The sequence below is a fragment of the Hemicordylus capensis genome, chromosome 2 (genome assembly GCF_027244095.1).
Source record: "Hemicordylus capensis ecotype Gifberg chromosome 2, rHemCap1.1.pri, whole genome shotgun sequence".
In the NCBI taxonomy this organism is placed as follows: Eukaryota; Metazoa; Chordata; class Lepidosauria; order Squamata; family Cordylidae; genus Hemicordylus; species Hemicordylus capensis.
This window is the reverse complement of record NC_069658.1, coordinates 184141128-184166322: the sequence shown is the minus strand read 5'-3', so window position 1 is coordinate 184166322 and position 25195 is coordinate 184141128. Positions and strand designations below refer to the sequence as shown.

At 46.5% G+C, this 25195-nt stretch overlaps 1 protein-coding gene across 9 annotated transcripts in view; it reads right to left on the bottom strand.

Annotated features, from left to right (window-relative positions):
• L1CAM (L1 cell adhesion molecule) overlaps positions 1-25195 on the bottom strand; it is a 148188-nt gene that overhangs the window by 15570 nt on the left and 107423 nt on the right. For all 9 annotated transcript variants that reach the window (XM_053303072.1, XM_053303071.1, XM_053303073.1 and 6 more), the window contains 5 exons: positions 24971-25187; positions 23534-23656; positions 17916-18086; positions 11540-11662; positions 10138-10302 (listed from right to left, as the gene is read on the bottom strand). In XM_053303072.1, coding sequence (XP_053159047.1) covers positions 10138-10302; positions 11540-11662; positions 17916-18086; positions 23534-23656; positions 24971-25187 — 799 coding nt within the window. The remainder of the gene's footprint in view (positions 1-10137; positions 10303-11539; positions 11663-17915; positions 18087-23533; positions 23657-24970; positions 25188-25195) is intronic.

Below are 25195 nucleotides of genomic sequence, written 5' to 3'. Positions count from 1 at the left end.
TACCAGTTGCTGTGGAGCAACAGCAGGGTGCTTTCCAGCCTAGCTGGTTAACAGCAGCAAAATGCCTCCATTTGGGCAAGTCACATTTGGGTCGTAAACAGCAGAGGGCGCGGTCTCACAGCAGCTAACAACCTGAAAAACCAGCAACTTTTTCACGCTGGAGATACAACATCCTTGCTCTGTTTCGCAGCTATTAAATTCGCAACAAGGCATTGGAAATGTGAACGGCACCCTGCTGTCCCCGTAGGGACTGCGGTGTCACAACACAGGAAGTGTGGAAGCACACTTCCGAGATACATCCTGGCCCCGTTGTAGGGTCTAGTCTGGAAAGCGCCCAGGAGAGGGTTCTTGCCTTCATCTCTTGCCTGTGGGCTTCCCAGAGGTATCTGATGGGCCTCTGTGGGAAACAAGATGCTGGACTAGAAAAGCCTTGGGTCTGATCCAACAAGGCTGTTCTTATGTTCTTAACTTGCTAGATATATTCCTGTATGTCATAGGTTCCCCTATGCCCTGTCCCTATTTTATCACAGGATTATTTATTCTACTCACAGTGGTAGTTTAATAGCATGCTATATATCTTAGATAAATGATGGTTTTGCTACCGGTATGTTATGACCTGTGGTCACAACAATACACTTATTACTTACTTACTAGATAAACGATGCTTTCTAGTATTGGCCTAAAAATAGATTTTCAGAGGCAATACATTCCTAAACTGAAAGCCTTATTCCATTTAATACTCAAAGCATGCAAGATGGTTCATTTTTCCACATTGCCAAATGACTCAAACCACATGATATAAAACAAATCTATATACAAGCGGCTCTTGTTATCTGCATTTTTGACAACCGCAGTTTCGCATAGCCGCATATCCGGTTAAAGAATGCAACACTGTTAAGTTCTCTGTCATAAATTACAGCAGCAGTTAGTGACATGGGGTGCAACCCTAAGATTAAAAACAACACCACACACACAACAGTTCGAGCAGCAAAGGATTTGGTATATGCCTCTTTCCGCCAGCAGAAAGCAAGACACACCTTTGTCATCTTTGCAATGCTGGTAGAATACGACCTTACATGTCTGTACCACCATTGGATAAGCAGGTCAGAAACACGGAAAAATGAGGTGAAGAGGTGGGCATGTTGTGGGGAGGATGTGGAGGAGCCAACCTACACCATGTCCTATACCCCTCCAGCCCATAGCACTGGAGCAGTGCTGCTACAACTCTGGATGCAAAATATGTCCAAGAACACTTACTGAAATCAGTGGGGCAAAAAGCCACTGACCCCCACCCCACAGCCTCCTGCTTCGACTACCCTGCCCACTCTGCTCTGATGGAGTATAAGATCCACACTCACTCTGCAGCCAATCACAGCACAGTGGGCCCAGGACAAGGACACCATAACTCAGGCTACCTGGCACATGGCATGAGGGTTTCAGATTGTGCACACAGTGGAGGACCCCGGTGATGGGAGCCACTGAGAAATGACATTTTGCAGCATGAGAAGAGAGCACTTTGCACAAGCAGCCTGCTGCCCTCAGAACACAGACCGGGAACAGCACTTTGCTAGAACGTGTCTTCTCAGGACCCTTAGAGGTACTCTGCCCCAGGAGGGCTCCACACACCAACAGCCAGTTGGAACTGCCATTTCACCACCCCAAATGGGGCTGCAAGCACAATGCACCCTGGACAGGTAAGCAATGGCAGCGGCGGCAGGATACTATGCATCAAAGGAGAGCTGGTCTTGTGGTAGCAAGCATGAATTGTCCCTTAGCTAAGCAGGGTCTCCCCTGGTTTGCAGTTGAATGGGAGACTACATGTGTGAGCACTGTCAGATATTCCCCTCAGGAGATGGAGTCGCTCTGGGAAGAGCATCTGCATGCTTGCATGCAGAAGGTCCCAGGTTCACTGCCTGGCATCTCTGAGATAGGGCTGAGCTGAGAGAGACTCCTGTTTATAACCTTGGAGAAGCTGCTGCCAGTCTGTGTAGAGTAGACAGTACTGAGCTAGATGGACCAATGGTCTGACTCGGTAGAAGACAGCTTCCTATCTTCCTATGTTCCTAAAGTATGATTGCTGCAAATATCTTTCCTGTCTCCTCTGCTCCTCTGGTATTGTCAGCTGTCCCTTGACTGAAATGTGTGTGTTGGCTAACCACTCCTTCCTCCTTCAGCAGCTAAGAACAGTGGCTCCCACTCAAAAGACACAGGCCAAATAATCTACTTTGGCTTGGTGAATTCAGAGGCGCACCTAGGTAATTTTGGAGCCTGGACCTAAAGGCTTTTGGAGACCCCCCCGCTCACAGTATTTTAAACACATTTTTAATGCAACCACACCACCTGGCACAGACTAAAAAGGATTTGAGAGCCCCCAGAAGGTGTGGAGGCCCTGGACTCCGGCCCTGAAGTCCAGGGGTAAGAGCACCTCTGGGTGAATTCCAAGAATGCCACTCCAGCTGCTGTTCCTGCTGGCCAAACATTCATGAGCTTGTGTTTGTTTTTCAGGATTACAGCCAGGAGTTAGCAGACAGGAAGCCCATTCTCCCAGCCAGCCCTACCCGGGTAGGACAGGGCTAGCCCAGGTAGGGCTGGTCATGTGAAGCCCTGGGATTGCTCCCAATCCTGCCGCTCCTCTCCTGGGTGGCCCTGATGGGCTACCAAGGTCTAAAGTGAGGTAGGAGGACCAGTGCATGCCTCCTACCTCACTCCCGGGGCGGTGCTTTGATGGATGCCAGAGGACCTCCTCCTCTGGCGCCCTGCTTTGCCACTCACTGCAGTGTGGCCTTCCGACTTATTCTGATTGTGTGCAAGGAGGCAGGTAGGTGCCTGCCTTCCCACCAGCATTTCCGGTCATGTGAACAACCTTCAAGTCTGAATGGGGCTTTGATGGGATGGCTGAAGCAGAAGGCAAGCCATTTGCTGTGAGAGCTTCGTGGTGTTCCCTTCTGAGAGAGGGACACGGCCGTCTCTTAGATGTGCAGTGCTTGCCTGTGCAGATCCATCTCAGGCTTTTCCAATGGGGATCGCACCTGGGACCTTTTGTCCATGAGACCTGTGTTGCCCCAGAGGGCTGGGCGTCTGTCTGCAGGCGCTGTGATCCCAGTGTCTATAGCTGGGTGTGGGTGGGGCTGCAAAGTGATGATAAATGCCCCCACTGGTGTGTCTTTCTCCCATCTCCTGCTGTGGCTGGGCGGCCAGAGTGCTGCATAGATCTGTGGTATATCCTGCATGGGTTCTGAGACCCAATGGCTCCTCCTCTTTTGGCCAGTCATGCTAAAGGCGAGGATGCAATCCCACGGGCACTTAGGCTTCCATCGTAAAACGATGTTACAAATAAAACAACTAATAAATAATACCACATCTAAAAAGCAATAGACATCTGCTAAAAAGAAACAACCAACCAATCTGCAGTTCAGCAGATCCATAGCCACAGGGTGGGGGGGGGTGTGTGAGAGGGGGGGGGGCTGGCCTCCCTAAATTTTTCTCGGCCCCCTGCTCATTTTTTTACAAATACTTTTTGAATAACTGAATTTGGCTTGCATTTAGGACCAATGGGGGCCAGTTATGCTGCCCGCCCCCTGCACCAATGGCTATGAGCCTGCAGCTCAGACTTAAACACAGCTAGAAGCTGGACAGAATAGAACAGTTTTCCTTTGGTGCCTAAGAGGTGATAAAGAAGGCACCAGGCAAGAGTGTGTGTACGACCCCTTCCCAAAGCTTGAGGTGAGGGAAAGCAAAAAAGAAAAGAAATGGAAGATTCGCCATTAGAATCTCCCCCCCTCCAAAGAGTTCTTATGATCTAAGCTAGCACAAACCAGATATGCATATTGCTTCCAAACCTAGACTATCTTCTTAAAATTACTCTCTTGTAATAAAAACCTGCAGTTTCTAGCCCCTTTGTGGGTGGCAGGAGGGAACAATAGCTCCCCATCTTATTTGCTACAACCTTTAAAGTATTTCAAAATGGTTATCAAATCCCTGCCTTCTGTCTCTTTTCCAAAGCCTAGACATAAGCAGCTCTTTTTAGTGTCTCCTTCCCAGTCTCGCTTACCAAAAGTATGAGTCCAACACTTGTCAGATCACAGACAGCCCTCTCTCCTTTTAAAGATGTCACATCAAATAACGACAACCATAAATAATATATCACAAAACCTATTAAAATGCCCAAGAAACCGAGAGGGAGGCAATGCAGAGAGGATAAATGTGAGAGGGCAAATAAAAACCTACGTCTTCTAAAATACAATTGATAAACTAAAGCGCTGGCTATGAATTCAATCCCCACACACGCTATCTATTGTAGACTTCATATCATCCTCTCCAGGAGCAGTTTAATAAACACTATAGAAGAGACGCTTCAGTATCGTATATAATCCATTCCAAGGTTGCCCAGAATAGGTCTGATGCTAATACAGTTTCTCGTGCATGAAGACAATCACCCGTGGACAATTAGCCTCCCCTTACGACTTTTAAGAAGTAGGTTAAAATCTTTCCCTCCCAGAAAACCTTTACCTAGCCAAAATTCCATTTTCTGATACCATTTTTAACTGAATAGTTGTTGTTCTTGATTCTTGCCTTGATGTTACTGAATCAGAATCATTTTATTTGCGGCCATAAGCCAAACAAAATTAAAACTATTGACTGTTAGCAGGCACATATATTCAACATAAAATAACTAAAAGATACACAATCGGTCTCATAAAACCCCATGACGAGAGGTCAATTTCATAGCCCCATATAAAAATTTAGCAACCAGTCTTGTAATACTCTCATTAACATCAGCGAGACATAAATTAAGATAAAATGAGTCAGACCTTCCTGGAAACTGAACAAATAAAGGGGTCAGTAATTCTTTCCTTGAGTCACGAAACAGAGGGCAGTACAAAAGTACATGGGCAACTGTTTCTAAGCAGCCCTCACCACAAGAACATAGCCCCGATATAGGGGCATCCTTGCTGTTACTGCTGTTTTTATTATTGTTAGATCTAATGAGTGCATTGCTAAAGAAGTGGTTGGTAAATCTGAGGAATCCAAAAATGAAAACACCTTATTTGAGAATACACATGCATGAGGGTTTACGAAGGGTTTGTGAATGGGAGAGGGCAGTGCTGTATCCGCTGTGCTCTGATATGTGGTTCTGTCTGTCTGTCTGTCTGTCTATCTATCTGTCTATCTATCTATCTATCTGAATTTATATACCGCCTAGTATAAAAATGTCTAGGCAGTGTACAAAATTAAAACATAAAATATAGCACATTTAAAATTCATAAAAATCATAGATAAACACACATTAAAAACACATTAAAATTTAAAAATAGAATCTCAGTTGAAGGCCTGGGAAAACAGGTACGTCTTCAGGGTCTTCCTAAAAGCAAACAGAGAAGGAGATGCTCTTATTTCAGCAGGGGGCGTGTTCCAAAACCCTGGGGCAGCCACAGAAAAGGCCCGGTCCAGAGTTGCCACCAAACGAGTCTTCAACACCCGTAATTGGACCTCTCCAGATGATCTTAATAGGTGACAGGGTTCACGACAGAGAAGGCACTCTCTTAAATACCCTGGACCTAAGCCATTAAGGGCCTTATAGGTAATAACTAGCACTTCATATTTCGTTCGGAAACCTATTGGCAGCCAGTGCAGTTCTTTTAGAATCGGTGTTATATGGGTCCTTAGGGTAAACCCAGAGACCAGTCTGGCTCCTGTATTCTGTACCAATTGTAGTTTCTGGACTACATACAAAGGCAGCCCTACGTTAGGGGTGTACATGGAACCGGCTGGCCTGGTTTGGTTCAGGTGCGAACTGAACTTGAACTTGACTGGACCAGTTCGGTCTGGCCCCCCTTCAAACCCCTACCCCCGGCTTGGTTTTTTTAAAAAAAAATCTTTTTTTTTCTTACCACCACGGCCCGTTTTAATGCAATTTTTGGCCCCTTCGGGCCTCTGTAAGCTGGCGCGGAGGCCATGTTGCCTACCGCTGTACATGCGCTTGGTCTCTGTGAGAGGCCATTTGCTCATGCTTGGAGGCCATTTTTATAAAATAAATAAATAAAACAGGCTGCAGCGGTGATTACCAAGGCCAGTGGGGGAAGGGGGAACCTTTGCGGACCCCCCCCCCCCGTGGCCTTTAGGAAGCCCTCCGAAGGGGCTAGAGGTACTAATCTTTTTTTTAAAAACCAAGAACTGGTGGGGTGGGCGGGGTTCAGTCCTGGTTCGGACCTAGGCAGCTTTTCCTCCTACCTTGCTTCCACACAATAACTGCTACCCAGCTTTTCCTTTTACTTTGTTTCCACACAACCAAAATTGGAGCACACACAACTCCCAAACTTGGGTAGAACACAGTTTTTAATTGTGTAAATGACTTCATTGAGGCTGTTCACATGGTCAGCCCTACCCGGGTTTGCACAGCCCTACCCAGGTAGGGTGGCTTGTGCCGATTCTGGCACTGCCCTGCCGGGTAGCCCAAGGTTTTCCCTAGGCTATTACTGGGGTGGAAGGGCATGAGTGCGCCCTTCCACCTCAGTCACCAGTTGTGTTTGCCTATAGCCCAAGCAGAAACAGAGCCAGGCAGCTAAAGTGCTTGACTGTGAGGACAGAGAGCTGGTCTGGTAGTAGCAAGCATGACTTGTCCCCTTAGCTAAGCAGGGCCCGCCCTGATTGCATATGAAAGGGAGACTAGAAGTGTGAGCACTGCAAGATATTCCCTTCAGGGGACGGAGCCACTCTGGGAAGAGCACCAGAAGGTTCCAAGTTCCCTCCCTGGCATCTCCAAGATAGGGCTGAGGGAGATTCCTGCCAGCAACCTTGGAGGAGCCGCTGCCAGTCTGTTTAGACAATACTGAGCTAGATGGACCGATGGCCTGACTCAGTATATGGCAGCTTCCTATGTTCCTGTCTGGCGGGGGGCACTGCCAGCCTTACCAGCTCTGACATTCCCTCAGCAGCCAAGGCCACGGAGGCCCCAGGTGGGTCAGGGGGCCAGGCGGAGCAGCCCGACAAGCGGCCAGCTGAGATGCTGCAAGACCAAGGAGCCAGGCTAGAAGGGCTGGGGGAAGGGCAGGGGCGAGTGAGGGAGGAGGCAGCAGCAGACAGAGGCACAGCTGAAGGGGATAAGGGTGAGAGCAGCCTAATACGGCAGGGCGGAGGTCCAATCGGTGTGGGTAGGGGATGCACAAGTTGTCAGGAGGAATTTAAGGCAGGCTTGGCCAGTGATGAGGGGGAGTTGGAGGGCGAGTGGTGGAGGCCTCCGAAGATAGACTGCCACAGTGACCTAAGTAGCCTGGAGGAGGAGGGTGAACCAAACTCCCTCCCCTCAAAAACTGAGGCCCTGCCCGGGAGAGGTAAGAGGGAGAAGAAAAACAAGAGAATGGCCATGGAGAGACCAGGGTCGTGACAGTTCCTATGTTCCTAAATCTCCCAATGCACTGCACTCCAGGCATGGTGCATTGTGGGATGCCAGAGGACTCTCTTCTCTGGCTCCCTGCTCTGCCGCTCACTGCTAACTTTGACCGTGTGAGCTTGCCTCCCCACCAGGCCTCCCCCCCGCCATTGTTTTCAGTTGTGTGAATGACCTTTCTGTCTGAATGCTGATGTGCAACCAAGTCACGGTAATCTGTTCTGTGCACAGGTATTGTGCATTTTAGCACGTGATATCAAGAATGCGCAGTGCTGGTGGGATGTCATACTCTAAAGGACTGATGTCTAAAATGTATAACCTACATTTATCTCTATATAAATATCTAATATCACTAAAATGGGAGCATAAAAAAATTGGGATAAGGATTTTGGTCATACGTTGGAAGATGTTATCTGGTCTCAGATTTGGCTGGTGGGCCCTTTTTCTTTCTCATATAGGAGCATGACTAGTGGTACTGGACACCATTATGGCTTTTGCACATAAATCCACACAGCTCTGTGTTGCATTAGAAGCAGGGTGGGCTCATATTTCTACATGTAGTAGACATGCCCATGAATTCATCCATTCTGGCAGAGGGGCTGATGCAATAAAATATAACTGGAAACATGATACCACCAGAACCAGAAGGGGTTTTACTCAATGCCTTTGATGCAGAATCATTACTAGTGCTTATCAAGGAACTTCTTATTGTAATATTAATAGTAGTAGCAGTAGGAGGAGGAGGAGGAGCAGCGGCAGCAGCAAAATTTGCAATCAACGTTTGCAAGCAACGAATACTGTAGCTCTCAAGATTCGAACCTGCTTTTACAAAGTTTGTGAAATATCTGCTTAAGATAAATTGTCCTCCCAAATCAAAGCTTCACTTCACTCAAATACAAGTGTGATTTTCTAGAGCAGGGCTCTAGAAAACTTCAGCCCTCCAGCTATTGTTGGATAACAGTGTTGCCGCCGGACTAACTGCTGCACAGTTAAGAGTTGCACAGAGAGACAATTCTGCCGGTTATGGCTTCTGTTGCCATTGCGGCACCGTAACCTGATACGCTTCAAAGGGCAAGAAAGGGCAAGAAGAACCATGTGTGAGAGTGTGAATTAACACATTGATCTGATCTAAGCAGCCAGTCCTTCAGCTGCAGACTTCTAGTGCTGATGACTCAATATACCACAACCCACTTCCTATCATGTCGGAGCTATGAAACAGACAAGGAAACATGGAGCAATTCATACTTCTTGGAGCAATTCATTCTTCACACTTTTACAATGCCACTTTCATATGGAAATGCTCTGCATGTTCCTAAGCACACTAAAAGAGGTGACAGAATAGCTGGATGTAATGGATCCCCCCCACACCCTCCTGTTGCAATGGGGCATGCCAAAAATAATTTCGTTTTGTTCTAGCCAAGACAGCCAACATCTATGTGCCACCGCTAGCCATTCAAAAATCCAAAACCAAACCAAAAGTCAGACACAACTCCACTGTTCTATATATTCTGGCTACTTGGGTTAAAAATAACCACCACCAAGGTGCCACCAACCTTGCATTTCACAAGTGTAGATGTTGTTTCAGTAAAGCCTAAGCTTCAGCTAATATGTAATAAACAGGGCAGTTCACACGTCCAGGAACTGGGTAGGAGACGAATCCTACTCGGTTTCAGGAGCTGGGAGCACTCCTGTTTTGTGCTGGTGTGCTTGTAAAAAGCAAGGTTTGAGACACGGGAAGTGATAGCGAGTGAGGCTCCTACTGGGTAGGAGGGCTCCATCCTACCCAGCTGTTTAATGAGGTAGGAGGAAGCTTCGCACACAATCACTTCTCCCGTCTCCCACCTTGCCTTTTGCTCGCACACGATTGCAAAATGGAAGCCTGTGAAACACTCAAACTTGGGTAGGACTCTTACCCTACCCAATTAATCATTGTGTGAACTAGCCCAGCATCTTCAAACTTAAAACTGCACAGATTCTATGCCACGTTCCTCTATCAGGTGTCCCTTTAACCAAAGTACTATACACAGTTTCATCTGTCAGAATACTACACAGTACAGAAACAGTCTTCCAAGTGGGTCTTGAAACTTGGGTCGGGGTGTGGCTGCATACAAAGCACTGGATACACAACCGGATTCTCATAGCTGGGAGGGATACATCCCAAGCACATTTTCTTAAAGCAACAATCTCTACATACACTTCTGACCTCAAGGGCATACAAAGAAGGCTGTTCTTAATTGCTGCTCTGCATGTATGGAACCCCCAATTGCTTGAAGTTCACCAAAGTCAAAGCCTAAGCATCTGTGGCCCCCTTCACACACCCAGGGGCATGCTTCAGTGTGGTGCGATTCCACACTGAAGCATGCGGGTGTGAACCATGCAGGTGGGATGGGTTGTGTGGCTCCATCCAGATCAGCCCTGCTCATGCAGCTGAATTATTCATGTTCATTCCCCAAAGAAATGGGATTGTATCCCACACACTTGAGTGTCGGCAGTCTATCTGGTAGCTGAGATTAAGTCAAGTCAAGAGGTAAAGGGACTATTTCCATGTACAGCACAACAAGAATACAAGCCACATTTATTTATTTGGTATGATTCATTAACTTATTGTTACAACTGCAGAGTTTCTAGGTGAGGTTAGGACTCAGGATCACATCCTGGCCAAATAAGGAAGGTAAGTAAACAACAATCCAACTACAGCCCAAGCTGCCATTGTTTTGACGGAGACCCCCATGGCCCCCAATATCACTTACCCACACCACTGGTTTCCACATCCGTTTGCCAGATGGTTTGATTATCCCCTGTTCGATGGACCTTCACAAGTCGGACCCGATACTGCTTGCCAGGCTCCAGGTCTGGGATGCTGTATGAGCCCTGACTGGAAGTGGCCTTCCCTACATCACGCCAGTCTTCTCTGTCTGTTTGGAAGAGAGGGAGAAGGTCACACTGCAGTCAAGCCCCTCCGCAGTCAGATGCACCTTTTGATCTGGAGCTGCCTTTGGACCAGCTGATGACAGAGTCGAGCAGTTACTAAGAAAATAATACTAGAATAAAATAGTTTGGTGGCCCTGGGTTGTCCTACAGCACCTACTGACTCCCAAGTCGCAGAGGAGGACCAGGGGTGATTATTCGAGTCTCCCAGCTGGAACTGTCGGCAGTTTTGCCCCTGAAGAGCAGGTGGCAGGGAGCTGGGCTGAATGGCAGGACTTTCAGTTTTAGCCTTGTGGTGCCTGACAAGTACAGCTGCTTTGCTGCCGCTGAGTCTGGGAAGGAGCTGTCGGTGGGAAGGACAGACCTCCTCACTTCTGCTTGCCTGAAGGAGAGGAATGGAGGATCGTCTCCTACTGACCTACTCTAGGCCATGACTGTTGCAGAAAGGGCAGCTGTGTGTCTGTGTGTCAGAGCTGAAATGAGTTGGTCCCCATGATTTCTGCTCAAAGTGTTCCTCTTGCATTTTCCTGTTCCACAAATCACTTAATATTTGTCAAATATATGGACATTCAATGCAAACAATATTTGGTTTCAACATTTCACTTTACGTGATAGATGACAATATATGCCATTTGATCACTTGACAAGAACAGATAAAATCGTTGTCCAGAACAAGCATTCAGATTCAGAGGTCAAACGTTGAGTTCAAAGTCCAAACTCTGAATCCAAAGTTCTCATTCCACTAGGACAGAGAATCCACCTTTGCAATAGCAGGTGGTTGAATCTGTCTCTTTCTGATAGGCAGGAGGAATCCTTCCAGCAACATGGTCCATTCTCATTGTAGGCACAGGCCAAAATGAGTTTGCACTGCCAAATGTACAAGGCTTTTAAGAACTTGGCTCAGTCATGGATTCATAGGGTGGCTATGTTTAAGTGTCTATCTTAAAGCATCTGCCTGCTTGCATGCAGGAGGTTCCAGGTTCCTTCCCTGGCATCTCCAAGGTAGGGCTGAGAGAGACTCCTGTCAGTAATCTTGGAGAAGCCACTGTCAGTCTGTGTAGACAATACTCCTGTTAGATGGACCAATGGTCTGACTCAGTATATGGTAGCTTCCTATCTTCCTATGGCCTCATCTCCCCATCTGTAAAATCACAGTAACAATGCACCCCATAGCAAGGGAACTCTCCAATAAGAGGAGCCTGGATCCTATCCCCTTGCTCTTACCAGACTTGCTCATAATGTGAACTGCAAACTCCATGTCTCGCTGGTTGGGACGCGGGATCCAGAGGATGGTAGTGTAATTCTCCCCAGTCTCACCCAAGCTGATGTTCATCAGGGACATGTTCACTGGGCATGGAGGCAGGGAAGAAAGGGGATGTATTAACATTTCAATGCCTTCACTCAGAAGTCTGCAAAGCAAAGGGCCACCTGAAGGGACTCCTAAAGCCTCCCTTCCTTAGACAACGCAAGATAATGAAGGCAGTCACAACAGGGCTGGGGATGCTATGACCCCGTGGGCTCATCCATCTTCTGCCTGTCATCCTGGGAAGACCAGCGGATCCCCTGGCTGCCCTTAGGCAGTGGTGCTCCACAGCAAATGCCAGCAGTTGAGCAGAGAACCACCACACCAGCCCTTGATGCTTGCTGCCTGAACTACCGCAGCTCTCACCTTGAGAACCACAGGCCTCTTGGAGCCCTAGCAGTTTTCCTCATCTCCTGCCCTATTGGACTGGCTCCTACTCTTCTCTACTCCTATAGGGACTTTCTTTTCTCTCCAGAAGAATTTGCCCACGGAGCTCAGTCAGGACTTCTCCTCTGCAAAGGTCACAGACTCCGGATCTTGCTTTGTTGTGCCAGTTCTTGACTGCCTCCTTGCCTTTGCAAGACCCTCCTTTGATCTCTTCTCCTCAGTCACGCCAGGAATATCCCCGGACAGCAGGCTTTACAGTGGGTTTACTGCGAGGCTTTACTACAGATTCAAATTTGCCCCCACAAAACGATGCAAAAAGTGGATTTTTTAATCCCATACATACATTGGGCCAGACTCTAACGTGCAATTAAAAACAACAACCCTGAATTGTGTGTGAAGTGCTCCCCAATAGCTTGCAGGGACTTCAGGGTAAATCTGGCCGATATGTGAATGCACACCCTCCACTCTGGAAGAGAAGTGAGATAAAAGCCCCATCTGGAAATGCTCCAGCTCTGTTATCTGCTCCTCCCTGCCCAACCCTCCCTGCTTTCTTTGAGCTGGCAATGGCCGGGCTTCCTATGAATTTGTCTTAAGAGTCCATTCTAGGTTTGGGTATGTTGTTGTTGTTTTTGCTTCCCTGGGGATTTGCATTATGCCACCTCTGACATATTATTACCATGGGGGCAATTATAAATGGGGGAAGGCCGCAGCTCAGTGTTAGAGCGGCTCTGCATGCAGAAACTCCAAGGTTCAATCCCTGGCATCTCCAGATAGGGCTGGGAAAAGACTCCCATCTGAAATCCTGGAAAGCTGTTGCCAGTTCGTGCAGACAATACTGAGCTAGATGGATCAAGCTGCCTGGGGATAACGCGACTTCCCATGTTCACTCTATGCTGGGCAGAATAACAATCACACAATAAGACAGTTCACATTCTCAATAACAGTCTGAGGAGCTGTGAACACTCCTGATTTTTGATTGCCCATGAGGGAAAAATGGCAGGGGGGTGTACGTGGGCTCCTTCCTACCCAGCAGCTGAGTGCAGCTGCTGAATGAGGTAGGAGGATGATCTCTGCTGGCATCTTCAACCTTGTTTGTCCCTCACCAGTGGTTAAAACCTGGGAGCATGCACAGCTTGTCCTACCCACTTACTGACTGTGAGGCCTGCCTTAATAAAAAAGAAACTATGGTTCCTTGTCAATGCTTGTCATGGGTTTGTGTCCTGGGCAGCCCACAGAGATCAGCAGGCTCGCAATCATGTCACTGAGAATGCATTATCCAGCCTACAAGTTGCCACGCTGGCCCTGTGGGCACCCTTGAAGGGCGCAGCAGGCAATGGTTCCCTTTGTAAGATCTTCACAGAGCTGAAGCTGGCACGGTGGAACGTTCGCCCTCCGTGGAATTCTGAGGCTGCTCCTGGGAACGGGCGAGCCCTGCCTGAATCAGAGGCCTCCACCAGGCTCTCTCTCTCTTGGGAAGTTGCCCCCAGGCCGAGCTGCCTGCCCTGCTGCCTGGTCATCAGAGGTCCTGAGCCTTCAAGGAGGATTCTGAACCCTCATTTTGGCAGTCATATGTCAGGTAGGAGCTGACTTCTGTGACTGATACATGAACATTTAGAAACGTCAGTCACTGCAGCCTGAGATCAGCGACTTCTCTCAGCTCTTATGCAGGCAAGTAAGCAATGCTCACGAGTGGAGACGGCCACAGAAACTAATACAAGAACCACCTCTGAGTTTCTGCTCCTTGCAGTCATGAAAATGCCTTTTAAAACATGTAGACAATCAATCATGATTGCATCCATCTAGTGCCGCACTCCAGTGAACACCTGGAAAAAAGTGCATGCAAATAACACCAGAACACTGCATCAAAAAACATTTTTTAAAGGGGAACAGGGGAAAGAGAGAAGAAGAAGACCCAAACGTATCTTCTAAAAGCATCAGGGGAACAGAACAGTCTTTAGGATAGTGCTTTTTAGAAATGAGAAGTTGAGACAGGGGATGTTTCCAGATGGAGAAATGCTTCATTTGAAAATGGAAGTTGTTTTTGCTTATCCACACCCAGTCCAGATGACATGCTTCCATTCCTCATTGAGCATTTTCTACTTTTAAGGGACTCTCATGAGAGGCGATTTTCATCATGGATTGGCATCATATGGCCAGCAGATGGCATTGTGAAATTGCACAGTGAGGAAGCACAATCTGGATCAGGTGTAGATGAGCAAAAGCAACTTCCATTTCAAATGAAATAATCTCTCCTTAAGAATCTTTGTTTATTTTGTAAAAAAAGAAAAGCAGATAAAACGTTTCGAAGTCAAGTACATCAGCTTCAGTGTTTTATGTTTATGGAGATTATGTTATGGAATAATCTCCATCTGGAAACATCCAGAGGGAGCAAGTCCAGCCCCACGCAGAGGGATTCCAGCACTCAGAGAATGGTGCATTGCAGGCTATGTCTGCCTAGAATATCCCTCTCTCAGGGTCTCTAGTTGTCTTCCTCGCAAGTGGTATCACATTAGTGTGGCTTTCTGCTCGAGCTGTGAACTTTCATTGAAGCTATTCCTGCAGATCACCCCCTTGCAATAGATTTCATAATGTAAAAGTCATCATATCTCCAGCATTCCATTCAATAGTGATCTGGAGATTGATGATGATACCTGGAGACTCCAGGCCAATCCTAGGGGGTTAGACACCACCCCCACCCCCGCTGTCACAAATTGCTTGTGTTTGAGCTACTGACAGACCCAGCTCCTCTGCGGCTGAAGGTGGAGTAAGGCAATCAGTACACAAAAGCAGATCTCCTAGCTGCCCAGACCACCAAGCAAGCCTCACTTGGATGCTTTCATAGAGCTCACGACCCTCTCTAGCCTATCAGGGAAAGGAAGCTTCCTTAGACAGTGTGGCTGGAACATGCCCATTACCCCCCACTTTTGCAAACCAATCAATCAATCAATCAATCAATTTATTTGTTTAGCTGTAGCCATAACAAAGATATTTGACTCAAATATTAGGTAGTTAAAACAATGGCAGTAAAAAGAAATCCATGGGACACTAGGGATGTGCACGGAGCCGGTTCTGTGAACTCCCAGGAGGGTGGGGGGGTTAGTTTATGGGCTGGGAGGGTGCCTCCTACCTGCCCATCCCTGCCCCACTGGTTCCCCCCCACCGGCGCTCCCCGAAAAAGCATGGGCATGGGGCTGCAGCATTCCTCCTTGCAGCTCTATTCAGCATCGCCACACAAATGGCTGGCACACATGTGCATGGCACGCACATGCACACATGTTGGCCATTTGTGTAGCAATGCTGAACAGGGCTGCAAGGAGGAACACTACAGCCACGCGCCCATGCTTTTTGGAAGAGTGCCGGTGGGGGAGAAGCGGTGGGGCAGGGATGGGCAGGTAAGAGACACCCTCCCTTCCCCTTAAAGTACCACCCCCCCCTCCGACCCAGCCTCCGAACCGGCCCGAATGCTGGCACTTTGAACCACTTTGGTGCTTCAGAAAAGGAGCGCCGAACCAGTTCTGTGCACATCCCTATGGGAAACTCAAAAACGGAAACGTTGTCTCAGAATAATTCAGAACCATTAGGCAGATTGTATCAGCTTGTCTTGTACTTTGATGGCAGAAATTAAAAAGCTGGCTACTTTTCTTCTAACATGGAGTCTAGTATCAGCTTATTAAAACATTGCATAGAACCCCAAAGATCTCCCAGGATAAGCCATAAGCAATTGCCAAATAAATACATCATGTAAAGTATTGTAAAAATTACCAAAAAAAAAAAAAAAATTGGATCAAGTCTTCCTTTTCCCCAGAACCACATGGACATAAACATTCTGCAATAGGAATTCCGACCATATGGCCACATTTGCACACTGCAGAGGAAGGTGGACAGAAGCTGGGCAGTATCCAGTTCGGCAAATGCCACCCCTTAGGGTGTGAGGGTATAAATGCTTCAGATGAACCAGAAGGGGACAGAGTAGAACCAAGTAAAGAGCAGACAGAAGGATGTGATAGCTGGTCAAAGAGATCAAATGGCCATAAGAAAGATAGCCCACAACAGGTAAGAGATCCAGTGTATAGGCGCTTATATGCCAATGCCAGAAGCCTCCAAGCTAAGATGGGTGAGCTGGAGTGCTTGGTTGCTAACAAAGAAACAGATATAACAGGCATAATAGAAACATGGTCGAACAGTGAGAACCAGTGGGACATTGTTATTCCTGGCTATACACTCTATAGAAAGGACAGGGAAGGGCTAATTGGAGGTGGAGCAGCACTATATGTTAAAGAAGGGTTAGAATCTAACAAGGTAGAAAACCTAGGAAGACCAGAGTCCTCCACAAAAACTCTGTGGGTGATAATACAAGGCCTGAAAGGAAATGTGCTACTAGGAATGTGCTTTTGCCCTCCTGATCAAAACGCTGATAGTGACTGGGAGTTGAAGAAGGGAATCAGGGAGGTGTCAAAAGAGAGATAGAGCTGTAATAATGGGTGACTTCAATTACTCACACATACTGGTAAATGCACAGTCAGGTAATGACAAAGAGGCCAAATTTCTAGAAACATTGAATGACTGTGCCCTAGAACAGTCAGTCATGGAACCAACCAGAAAGAAGGCGAACTTGGACTTAATTCTGAGTGGTGTTCAGGACCTGGTGTGAGAAGTCAGTGTTGTGGAACCTTTACAGAACAGTGACTATAGTGTGATCAAATCCAGCATATATGCGAGGAGAGAATCGCCAAGGAAGTCTAACACAGACACTTTGAATTTCAGAAGAGGAAACGTCTCTAAAATGAGGAGTCTGGTGAAAAGAAAACTGAAAGGGGAAATCAGGCGAGTTACTTCACTCCAGAATGCATGGGGTTTATTTAAAACCACAATAATAGAAGCCCTGTTAGAATGTATACTTAAAAGGAGGAAAGGTACCACCAAGTCCAGAAGGATGCCAGCATGGCTAACAAGTAAACAAGTAAAGTCAAGGAAGCTATAAAGGGGAAGAAGAATTCCTTTAGAAACTGGAACACCTGCCCAAACGAAGAGAACAGAAAGGAACACAAACTCGGGCAAAAGAAATGTAAGGTGACAATAAGGGATGCAAAAAGAGAGTTTGAGGGACATTTAGCTAAAAGCATCAAAGGAAATAACAAAAACTTCTTTAAATACATCAGACGCAGGAAATTCACCAGGGAGAAGGTTGGTCTGTTAGAAGATGAAGGAGTTAAAGGGATTATTAAGGAGGATATGGAGACTGCAAAGAAGCTAAATGAGTTTTTTGCATCTGTCTTCAAGGCAGAAGATACTGAGCATATACCTGTGCCTGAAGCAAGCTTCTCAGGGACAGATGCGAAGAACGGAGTCAGATAGAGATGATGAGAGATTACGTTCTAAACTGTCTGGGAAAAAATTTTTTTAAAGAGAGCTGCGTCCACTCCCAATTTCTGATCATCTGTGACTGTAAAACATGGTCAGGGTGTGGGATCTTGCTCAGGTGCTAAGCCTTACTTGGGTATGACAAGCATGCCCTACCTAGATTCCATGCCCAGCTTCGGAACAAGGTAAGAGGATAAACCCTCCTACCCAGATGGCACACAAGCAAGACCCTCCCGCTCCTGACCTTGTTTTACACTCACAGATGATCAGAAATTAGGAGCACGCACAGCTCCCAATTAGGGTAGGAAGCATATCTTACACTAGTAACCATCGTGAGAACCACGCTCTTGTTTTGTATTCCTACTTCGATTTTTTTAATGGACCAACTTGGCTACTTCTTATTGATCAGGTAGGACAGCACAAGTTCAGCCAGTTAAGAGAGGCCATCCTACCTATTGTGCATTCCTTGTTTAAGAAACAATGTTTAACCTCATATAGGTATCTTCTCTCTCTCCATTTTGGAAGAAGCATTTATAAGGCTGCACTTACCTGACTCACGCACTGAATGCTCCTCTAGGAAAGAGATCTCTCCCATGCCCTCTCTGGTTTCCGCTTGCAAGTAGAACTTGTAGGGAATTTGGGGGGCCAGGTCAGTGAGGTTGTACGCAAGCTGGGTGGCTGGGATTATGATGCCGTTGTTGTCCACTTCTGTCTGGTTGACTAGGCACAAGGGCACAGAGAAGGGGGAGTTAATTATTATGGTCCTTGGTATAATGCAATAGCATGCAAATTATATTGATAAGTAGGCAATATTCAGCAATACAGAACAGTTTTGAAGGAACTACATGTTAAGAAGCAGAGGCAGTGCGATTTTCAAATATTTAAAACTCTTGATCAGTCAGGAATAGGGCAAACAGCACTAGGATGGATCCAGCTATGCTAAGTCTCTCTGGTTTCACTGGAAGGGTTGAGAACACACTTAAATATTTAGTACTGAATCTGTAAGTCTTAGGGATGAAATGCAAATTTCATGCAGACATGTCTGATCACACTAAGAGGCTGTTCAGAGCAGTCCCTACCTGTGCTTTCACAGCCCTACCGGGTTTTTGCCCGAAGCTATTACCTAACGATTCCAGTATTACCTAGGGATCCTGGTCGGGTGCCTGCTTGGGCTGCCTGCAGCCCAAGCAGTCACAGTGCTGGGCACCTAGAGCGCCCAGCTTCTGGGGAATTCCCCCAATGCACCGCACTCTTCACGCGGTACACTGAGGGATTTCTGGAAGCCAGGATGCATTTTCCCAGCCTCCATATGGCTACGCGACTCCTGGCAGCACCGGTTATGTGGGCGTGCAGGCCGCACAGCCAGGGAAAGGGAGAGGATTGTTTCTGGGGGGGAGGTAGGTAGGTGTGTGTGCAATTCTATGCACATTTACTCAGGAGCAAATCCTACTGAACTCAGTGGAACTTACTCCTGAGTAAAATGCCACAGGGTTGGATTGTAAGGCTCATATGACCCAGATCATAACTCCATACTTGTTTTCTTGGTGCAAGCCCTATTAAAGGGGCTCACTTCCAAGCAAGCTTGAACAAGGTAACACAGAGCACCATGCAAAGCATTTGAAGACTTTCAAATGATCAGTTCCCAGGCTTGGACTGGCCCACAGGAAAACAGGGCATATTCCCAGTGCGCTCCATCAGCGGTGTGCCCCTGCGCCCTGCCGCGCTCAGCAGCTGTGAATACTCCCACCCTTAATTACCCATTCTGCTCAAAACCCGGTGCCCTCCCCACATACATTCTGCCGCCCTCTTAGTGCCCCTAGTCTAGCCCTGTCAGTTCCCCACCCTCCACCCCCAGAAATGTCTTTGCATAATGTGCATCATTTATTGTAAGCCCTTTGGAATCTCCGAGACGAAGGCAAGGTCAACACTTTCTTCATAAATACATACAGCAAAATTAAAAAGGCATTTCATAACTGCAAGCGCAGTTCGGCAGCAGAACGAGCAAACTGCCAAGGGAGGCTGTGAAATCAGCTCCATTGGAGGTCTTCCAGAAAAGACTGCACAGAGGCATCTGCTGGCTACAGGATGACCTGCTTCAGAGCAAGAGATTGGATGAGCCGAACTTTGGAAACCTTCCAACTTGACGGGAGGGTTGCAGTGAAGGCTTGCTGTTTTCGCTTCCCTACGCAAAAATGGGATCTTTGCCACTGTGGGACAGTGTTCCCAAAACAGTGACAGTTTCCTGAGAAATAAATGCAGAGTTGCAAAAAAGTGTGTGTGGGGGGGGAATAACATAGCAATGTTGCATTGCTCTTGCGCATTATGTCAATTTGAAGTGAACCACTCAGCAGTGCAAGCAGTTGAGCACTTGGGAGGGGGAGACACGCTCTGTTTAGTGACTCCTGCAATCTTCTTTCAAAACAGGGGGATGGGTGTGGGCTGATGTGGGAAAGTTTTGTTTTGCTTTGTTGACACTTTGGATTGGATCCAAAGAGCTACTAGGTATACCCTGTTGCAGCTCCAGCTCCAGCAGCATCAACTCTCAACACCTTCTATCCTATTGACCACTAGGGGCATTGGAAATAGAGAGAGTAAGCAAGGGTCTTCCTCTTTGTTGCCTCCGCCCTCTCTGCGCTGGCTTCTGATTGGTAGACTGGGACTCTCAGGTCTCCTGCTTCTCTTCCTACCTGCTTGTTGCATTTTACTCTTCCTTCCTTCTTTGTTCTGCTCTTGCACTATGAAGACATAAAGCTCAGGGACACAGGCTTTCTGTCCAAGTATGTTACTTCCTCACAGGGGCGTAGCAAGGTTGGAGTGGGCCCAGAGACAAGATTTTAAAATGGACCCCCTTCTCACTGAAGGTCAGCTCAGAAAGTAAAGAAATCTTAAATGAAGCTGAATAATGGTAACAAAAAGCATAGTTAATTATATATATCTCACCTATGTGCCACAATAGAACATCATCCTAAATTATTTTTTTAAGGGTTTTGTAAATTGTGGACGATGCAAGTCATTTGATGGTACTAGAGAAAGACATGCTGTTCTGGTAGCTCCAGGTCTTAACACTCACATCAATTTCGGAGGATGAATACAACCGAAGGAAGCCCTGGTGGGTGCATGCCTGAGGGAGTCAGTCATGTGACTTGCCTCTGCCCCCCCCCCCAAGGCAGTGGGCCCCCAGACAACTGCCTCCCCTTGCCCTATTATAGTTATGCCCCTGCTTCCTCAATAAACCCTTTGGACCTTAAATGTTTGTTTCAAGAAACTCTTAAAGCACTTGGTTCTTCACACACACACTTGATCTGTTTTAATTAGGATCACTGAAATCCCTTCCCTATGGCACACCCAAGGGCTTGGGCATGCTCAGTAGATTCCCCAGGCCATATCAAAAACTGCTTCTCAAATTTTCCTCAGTTTCAAAAGTAGCTTGCCATGCAGCATGGCAGGTGGACTGCTGTTCAAGAAACACAAGTCCAGATCTCCTTGGCCATGTGCAGCCAGGTCTTTGGATCCAAGTCTGTATCTTTAATTAGGGATGGACAACTCAGAAAATCCTATCTCAGTAAAAGACAGCAGATCTGCTTTGTGTAGATGAATGTCCCAAACATGTAAACCGTCCTGAGCCATTTGATGTAAACCGCCCTGAGCCATTTTTGGAAGGGCGGTATATAAATCAAATAAATAAAAACAAATAAATGTGAGGTCACTCTTCAATGATGCTGAGATATCCGCAAAATTAAAACAGAAGGTTTAGCACAACCCTCCTTTACAATTCTACAAGGAATCCTAGTTCCCCATAGTGCTTCTGCCTTTCTTATCAGGGGCCTGTTTTGTACTTGCAGTGAGAAAGGCCTTACATCCCATCCTTCAAACCTCTCTCTCTCTCTGCTTGGCAAAATTACTTTTAAGGTTTTGCATGAGTTACAACTGCCTACAGAAAAAAGAAAGTAAAGCTCTCACAATAATATCTTAGGAGAAAGACAGCTTATACATCCAAGGGAAACAACAGAAGGCGAGACTTCACATTTAGCAGCAAACATAGCATTCTCAATTGTTTGTTGTTGATGTGCAAAGCAGAATGGCACAGAACCCTACTGGAGCAGCTGTGCTACGATCAGATGAGGTCTAAACAGGAGCCTCCTAAGTGGGCCACTTAAGGCTGCAGAGTGTACAAAGTCAGGGGCAGTGATGTGTTCCCACATCCCAGGATGCCTCCACCACCTGTGCCTCAGGCACACCATTGGTTCCTGCTGATCTGGTCTGGGTGTAACCACTTCAGGGTCCTTCCCTGGGCAACAGCCAGATTCTGGCCTTGCTTATGCAGCTCACTGGTCTTGCTCTAGGTGTCTCCTGCCTGCCTGTTCCTCTTCTTCCTCCTTGCTCTCCTCCCACTCTGTCAGCTTCCTATCTGCTTGCCTGCCCACCTCCTTGTTCAGATAGACTTTTTGGCTCAGATCCTGGCCTACAATGGACTCTGCTTCCAATTAAACCATCCAACTCCAATTCCAGCCCTGCCAGGACTCATATGTCAGCTCCCATGCAGTCAGCTACTTCTTCACTGACATCCAGACTAACAAAGTGCTTGTGTAACAGAGTACTGCATCCACATGAAAATCACGTAGCATGAAAATCACACAGATTTCCCATCATGTAGCAAATTTCCCATCACGTAGCATGAAAATCACACAGCTGTGCAACATTCCAAAATTGCACTCTTGCACAAACATTTGCCATGGTGTAAACAAGCGAAGGAAGAGGTTTGTCCAGCAAGAGGCACATCACAACTTGTGCATCTTGTTGCACAAGCACAAGGAAGTTCACACTTGAGCAACGGTAGTCTGGAACACAAATTCCTGACATAGCCGAGCTAGCTAGTGCAACATGTCACAAGCACAGTATTAGTTTGGATATCAGCTATTCCTATTTATATATCACTTTTCAACAAAAAAGTTCATTGAAATTGTTTAGATAGCAAAAAAAAAAGAGAAAAAATGCAAAAAAGGAGTGTTTCTGATCCTAAAGGAGCTCACCATCTTAAAAAAAAGGTGGGGGAAAAGACATTAGCATCATTCATTGATTAAGGTTGTCCTTATACAACCCACAGAGTTGACATTATACTAGATTGTATACTATACTCCTAGACACTATACTGGGATGAATAGGGGCACCCCAATTCAGTGAGCTGAACAGGTTGCTTATAGCCCATCACTGAAGTTCAAAGGGATGCCAACACAAAGCTGGTTTGGGAGAACAATGGTAGCTGTTGTGATGAACTGGCTGAAGCTCCAGGTCATCCACACAAACAGTTCACCCATGACCAATGATGGCATGTGCTCCAGTGCAGTCATGCCAACAAGTAAGCTCTTCCAGCCAAGTACATACAAAAGGGTCCATCATATACTTTGGTCACATGTTACATACCAAAGGCCCTTTCACATATTTGGGGGCAAGAAGCCCAATTTGGCCACTGTGTGCACCCTTAATAGTCACAGTCAAATAACCCAGCTCCTAAGAGGGTTCACCTGTGGGATGCACATGTTTGCTGCAAAAATATTTTACTTATTTAGGTGTCACCTTTTAAAAACAACTTAGATGTATTTATTGCCCAGTGCTTTGTTTTTTGAAAGCGCTTTAAAAATACTACATGTTTTTATAATCACCATCGTTAGTTGTACATCTAAAAACTTGAAAAATTGCAATATCTAAAAACCTTTGGTTTAAGGTGAGACTTAAGTTGAGTCCCATTGTTCACAATACTTAAGTTGAGTCTCTTACTCACAATACAACTGCTACAACAGTTCAAATGTAATGTAGCGGCCTTGACTTCCACCTCATATCACTGTGACACACACAGCTGTACATTATTCTCACTTCAAAAATCAGCTTTCATATAGCCAGACTTGCTTTTCTGTTTTACACCCACATTTGCCTAACCTAAGAATACCTAAACATTCAACAAGACAAGTACACCTTTAGTCATCCTATCATATATATGATGGTGGTTACTGAACGTGCACTTGGTGAATATTTGGATTCATTTATTTCGGTCACTACCATGTCTCTATAATGAATAGAGAGGGAATAAATGTGGGAAGCTTCCTCTGAAATCTTCCTGCCCTCTGCAGCAGCTCAATCCCCTTGCAAGCCAAAGCCCTCCAGAGACTCACCTTGCAGATATTTCAATACATATTTCAGCAAAACTCCATTGGGGGATTGGGGGGGCAACCACTCTAGAGCCAACGCTGTATCCGAGAGGTAATCCAAGTGAAAGGATTCAGGCTTGGCAGGGACTTTGGAAGGAGGCAGAGAGAGAGAAAGAGTGAGGGAAACAAGGGGAATATTCAGGAAGAAGTGAGTCACAAAGAGAGGAGAGGAGATATCTCTTGTCCCTTGAAGACCAAGATCCACCTCATCTAAACACAGAAGCATCTTCTACTCTGCTCTTCCCAATTCCCCATCCCAAACATGGGAAACGCAATGTAACTTTTCAGCCTCAAATCCTGAAAGTGTTTTGGGCAAGTGTGGGGACACAAAAGTGTGGGGACACAAAAGTTTTGGGCAAGTGTGGGGACACAAAAGCTGGCTCAGGTGAACCTCAGCCCACCACCACTCTTACACGTGATAAGGCTGGAGCCTCGTTGCAAACACGCCCACCTCCATGTCATTCATGGGCATGCCGACATATTCTCGGGAAACGTCCTTTCCTTGTGAGTCACGGGTGATTGTCCAAATTGCCCCTCTACACGTGCTGCAAGACGGATGGCTGGAGCAGAGTTCAAACTGCTGGAATGCATGCTTCTAATGTGAGTTGCAAAGCCAGGCTCAAAATGCAGCTGAGGAATCTTCTGTGACTGCTCCTAATCTGGCAGCAATCATTGCCACCGTCCTGGGATATATTGCAGACAGATGAGGGGTGGGACAGGACTGAGGGAATAGTGGCTTGCCTAGGGCTACCTAGCAAGATCATAGCTGATATAACCTGTAAACAAGGGATTTCCCAGCTCATAGCCCCCACACCAGCTCTAATATGCTATAGGTCTGGGAGGAATGTTTAGTAGCACAACACCCCAGATACATTCAAACTGGTGCACTCCTTTGACCAGGACCCAAGACGCTTCCAAGTAGGCCTGATTTCTTCATTAAAACAGAATATTTTAACAGAAACTCCCTGGCCTCCCCACTATTAAACTAGCTTATTTTACCCTGAAGATAATTATACATGTTATTCCAAAAAATGAAGGAAAGAAAGTGAAAAAGTCATCTCATAAATATTTAAAAGATTAAAAGACATACAAAACAAATGTGTATCAGATTAAAACAAACACAAAAGCCAGGGTTCAGAGAGCAATGCACACAAGGGGCCAATTCCCCAGGTGGGAACAGAAATTAGAAATAGATTCCTAATATGCACTGGCTGACAGGATGAGGAAAATTACTTACAGTAGTAGTTCCATTGAAATTAAAAGCACAAATTAAGCAATGCCTCTCCTTTTAATTTCAACAGGACTACTTTGAATACTTTTCCTCATTGTGTCAGTGTCAGCCGCCAAGAGGAAGATAAAAATCTGAAAGGTCAGAGGGTAATATGTTAAGGCGGTACTTACCTCCCTCAGGTGTGTCAAAGTCTATGGGTTCGCTTTTGTTCCCCTCCCCCCGCCCATTCACCACAGCCATCTGAACCCGGTAATGACTCCAGGGATGGAAGCCCTCCAGTGTGCCTTCATTTACATCCCCTGTGATCAGCAGGTCACCATGGTGTGCATGGGGATGGGACTTCTGGTGTTTATACTCTGCCACAGTCCCCAACCTGGTGTAATAAACCTGGGAAA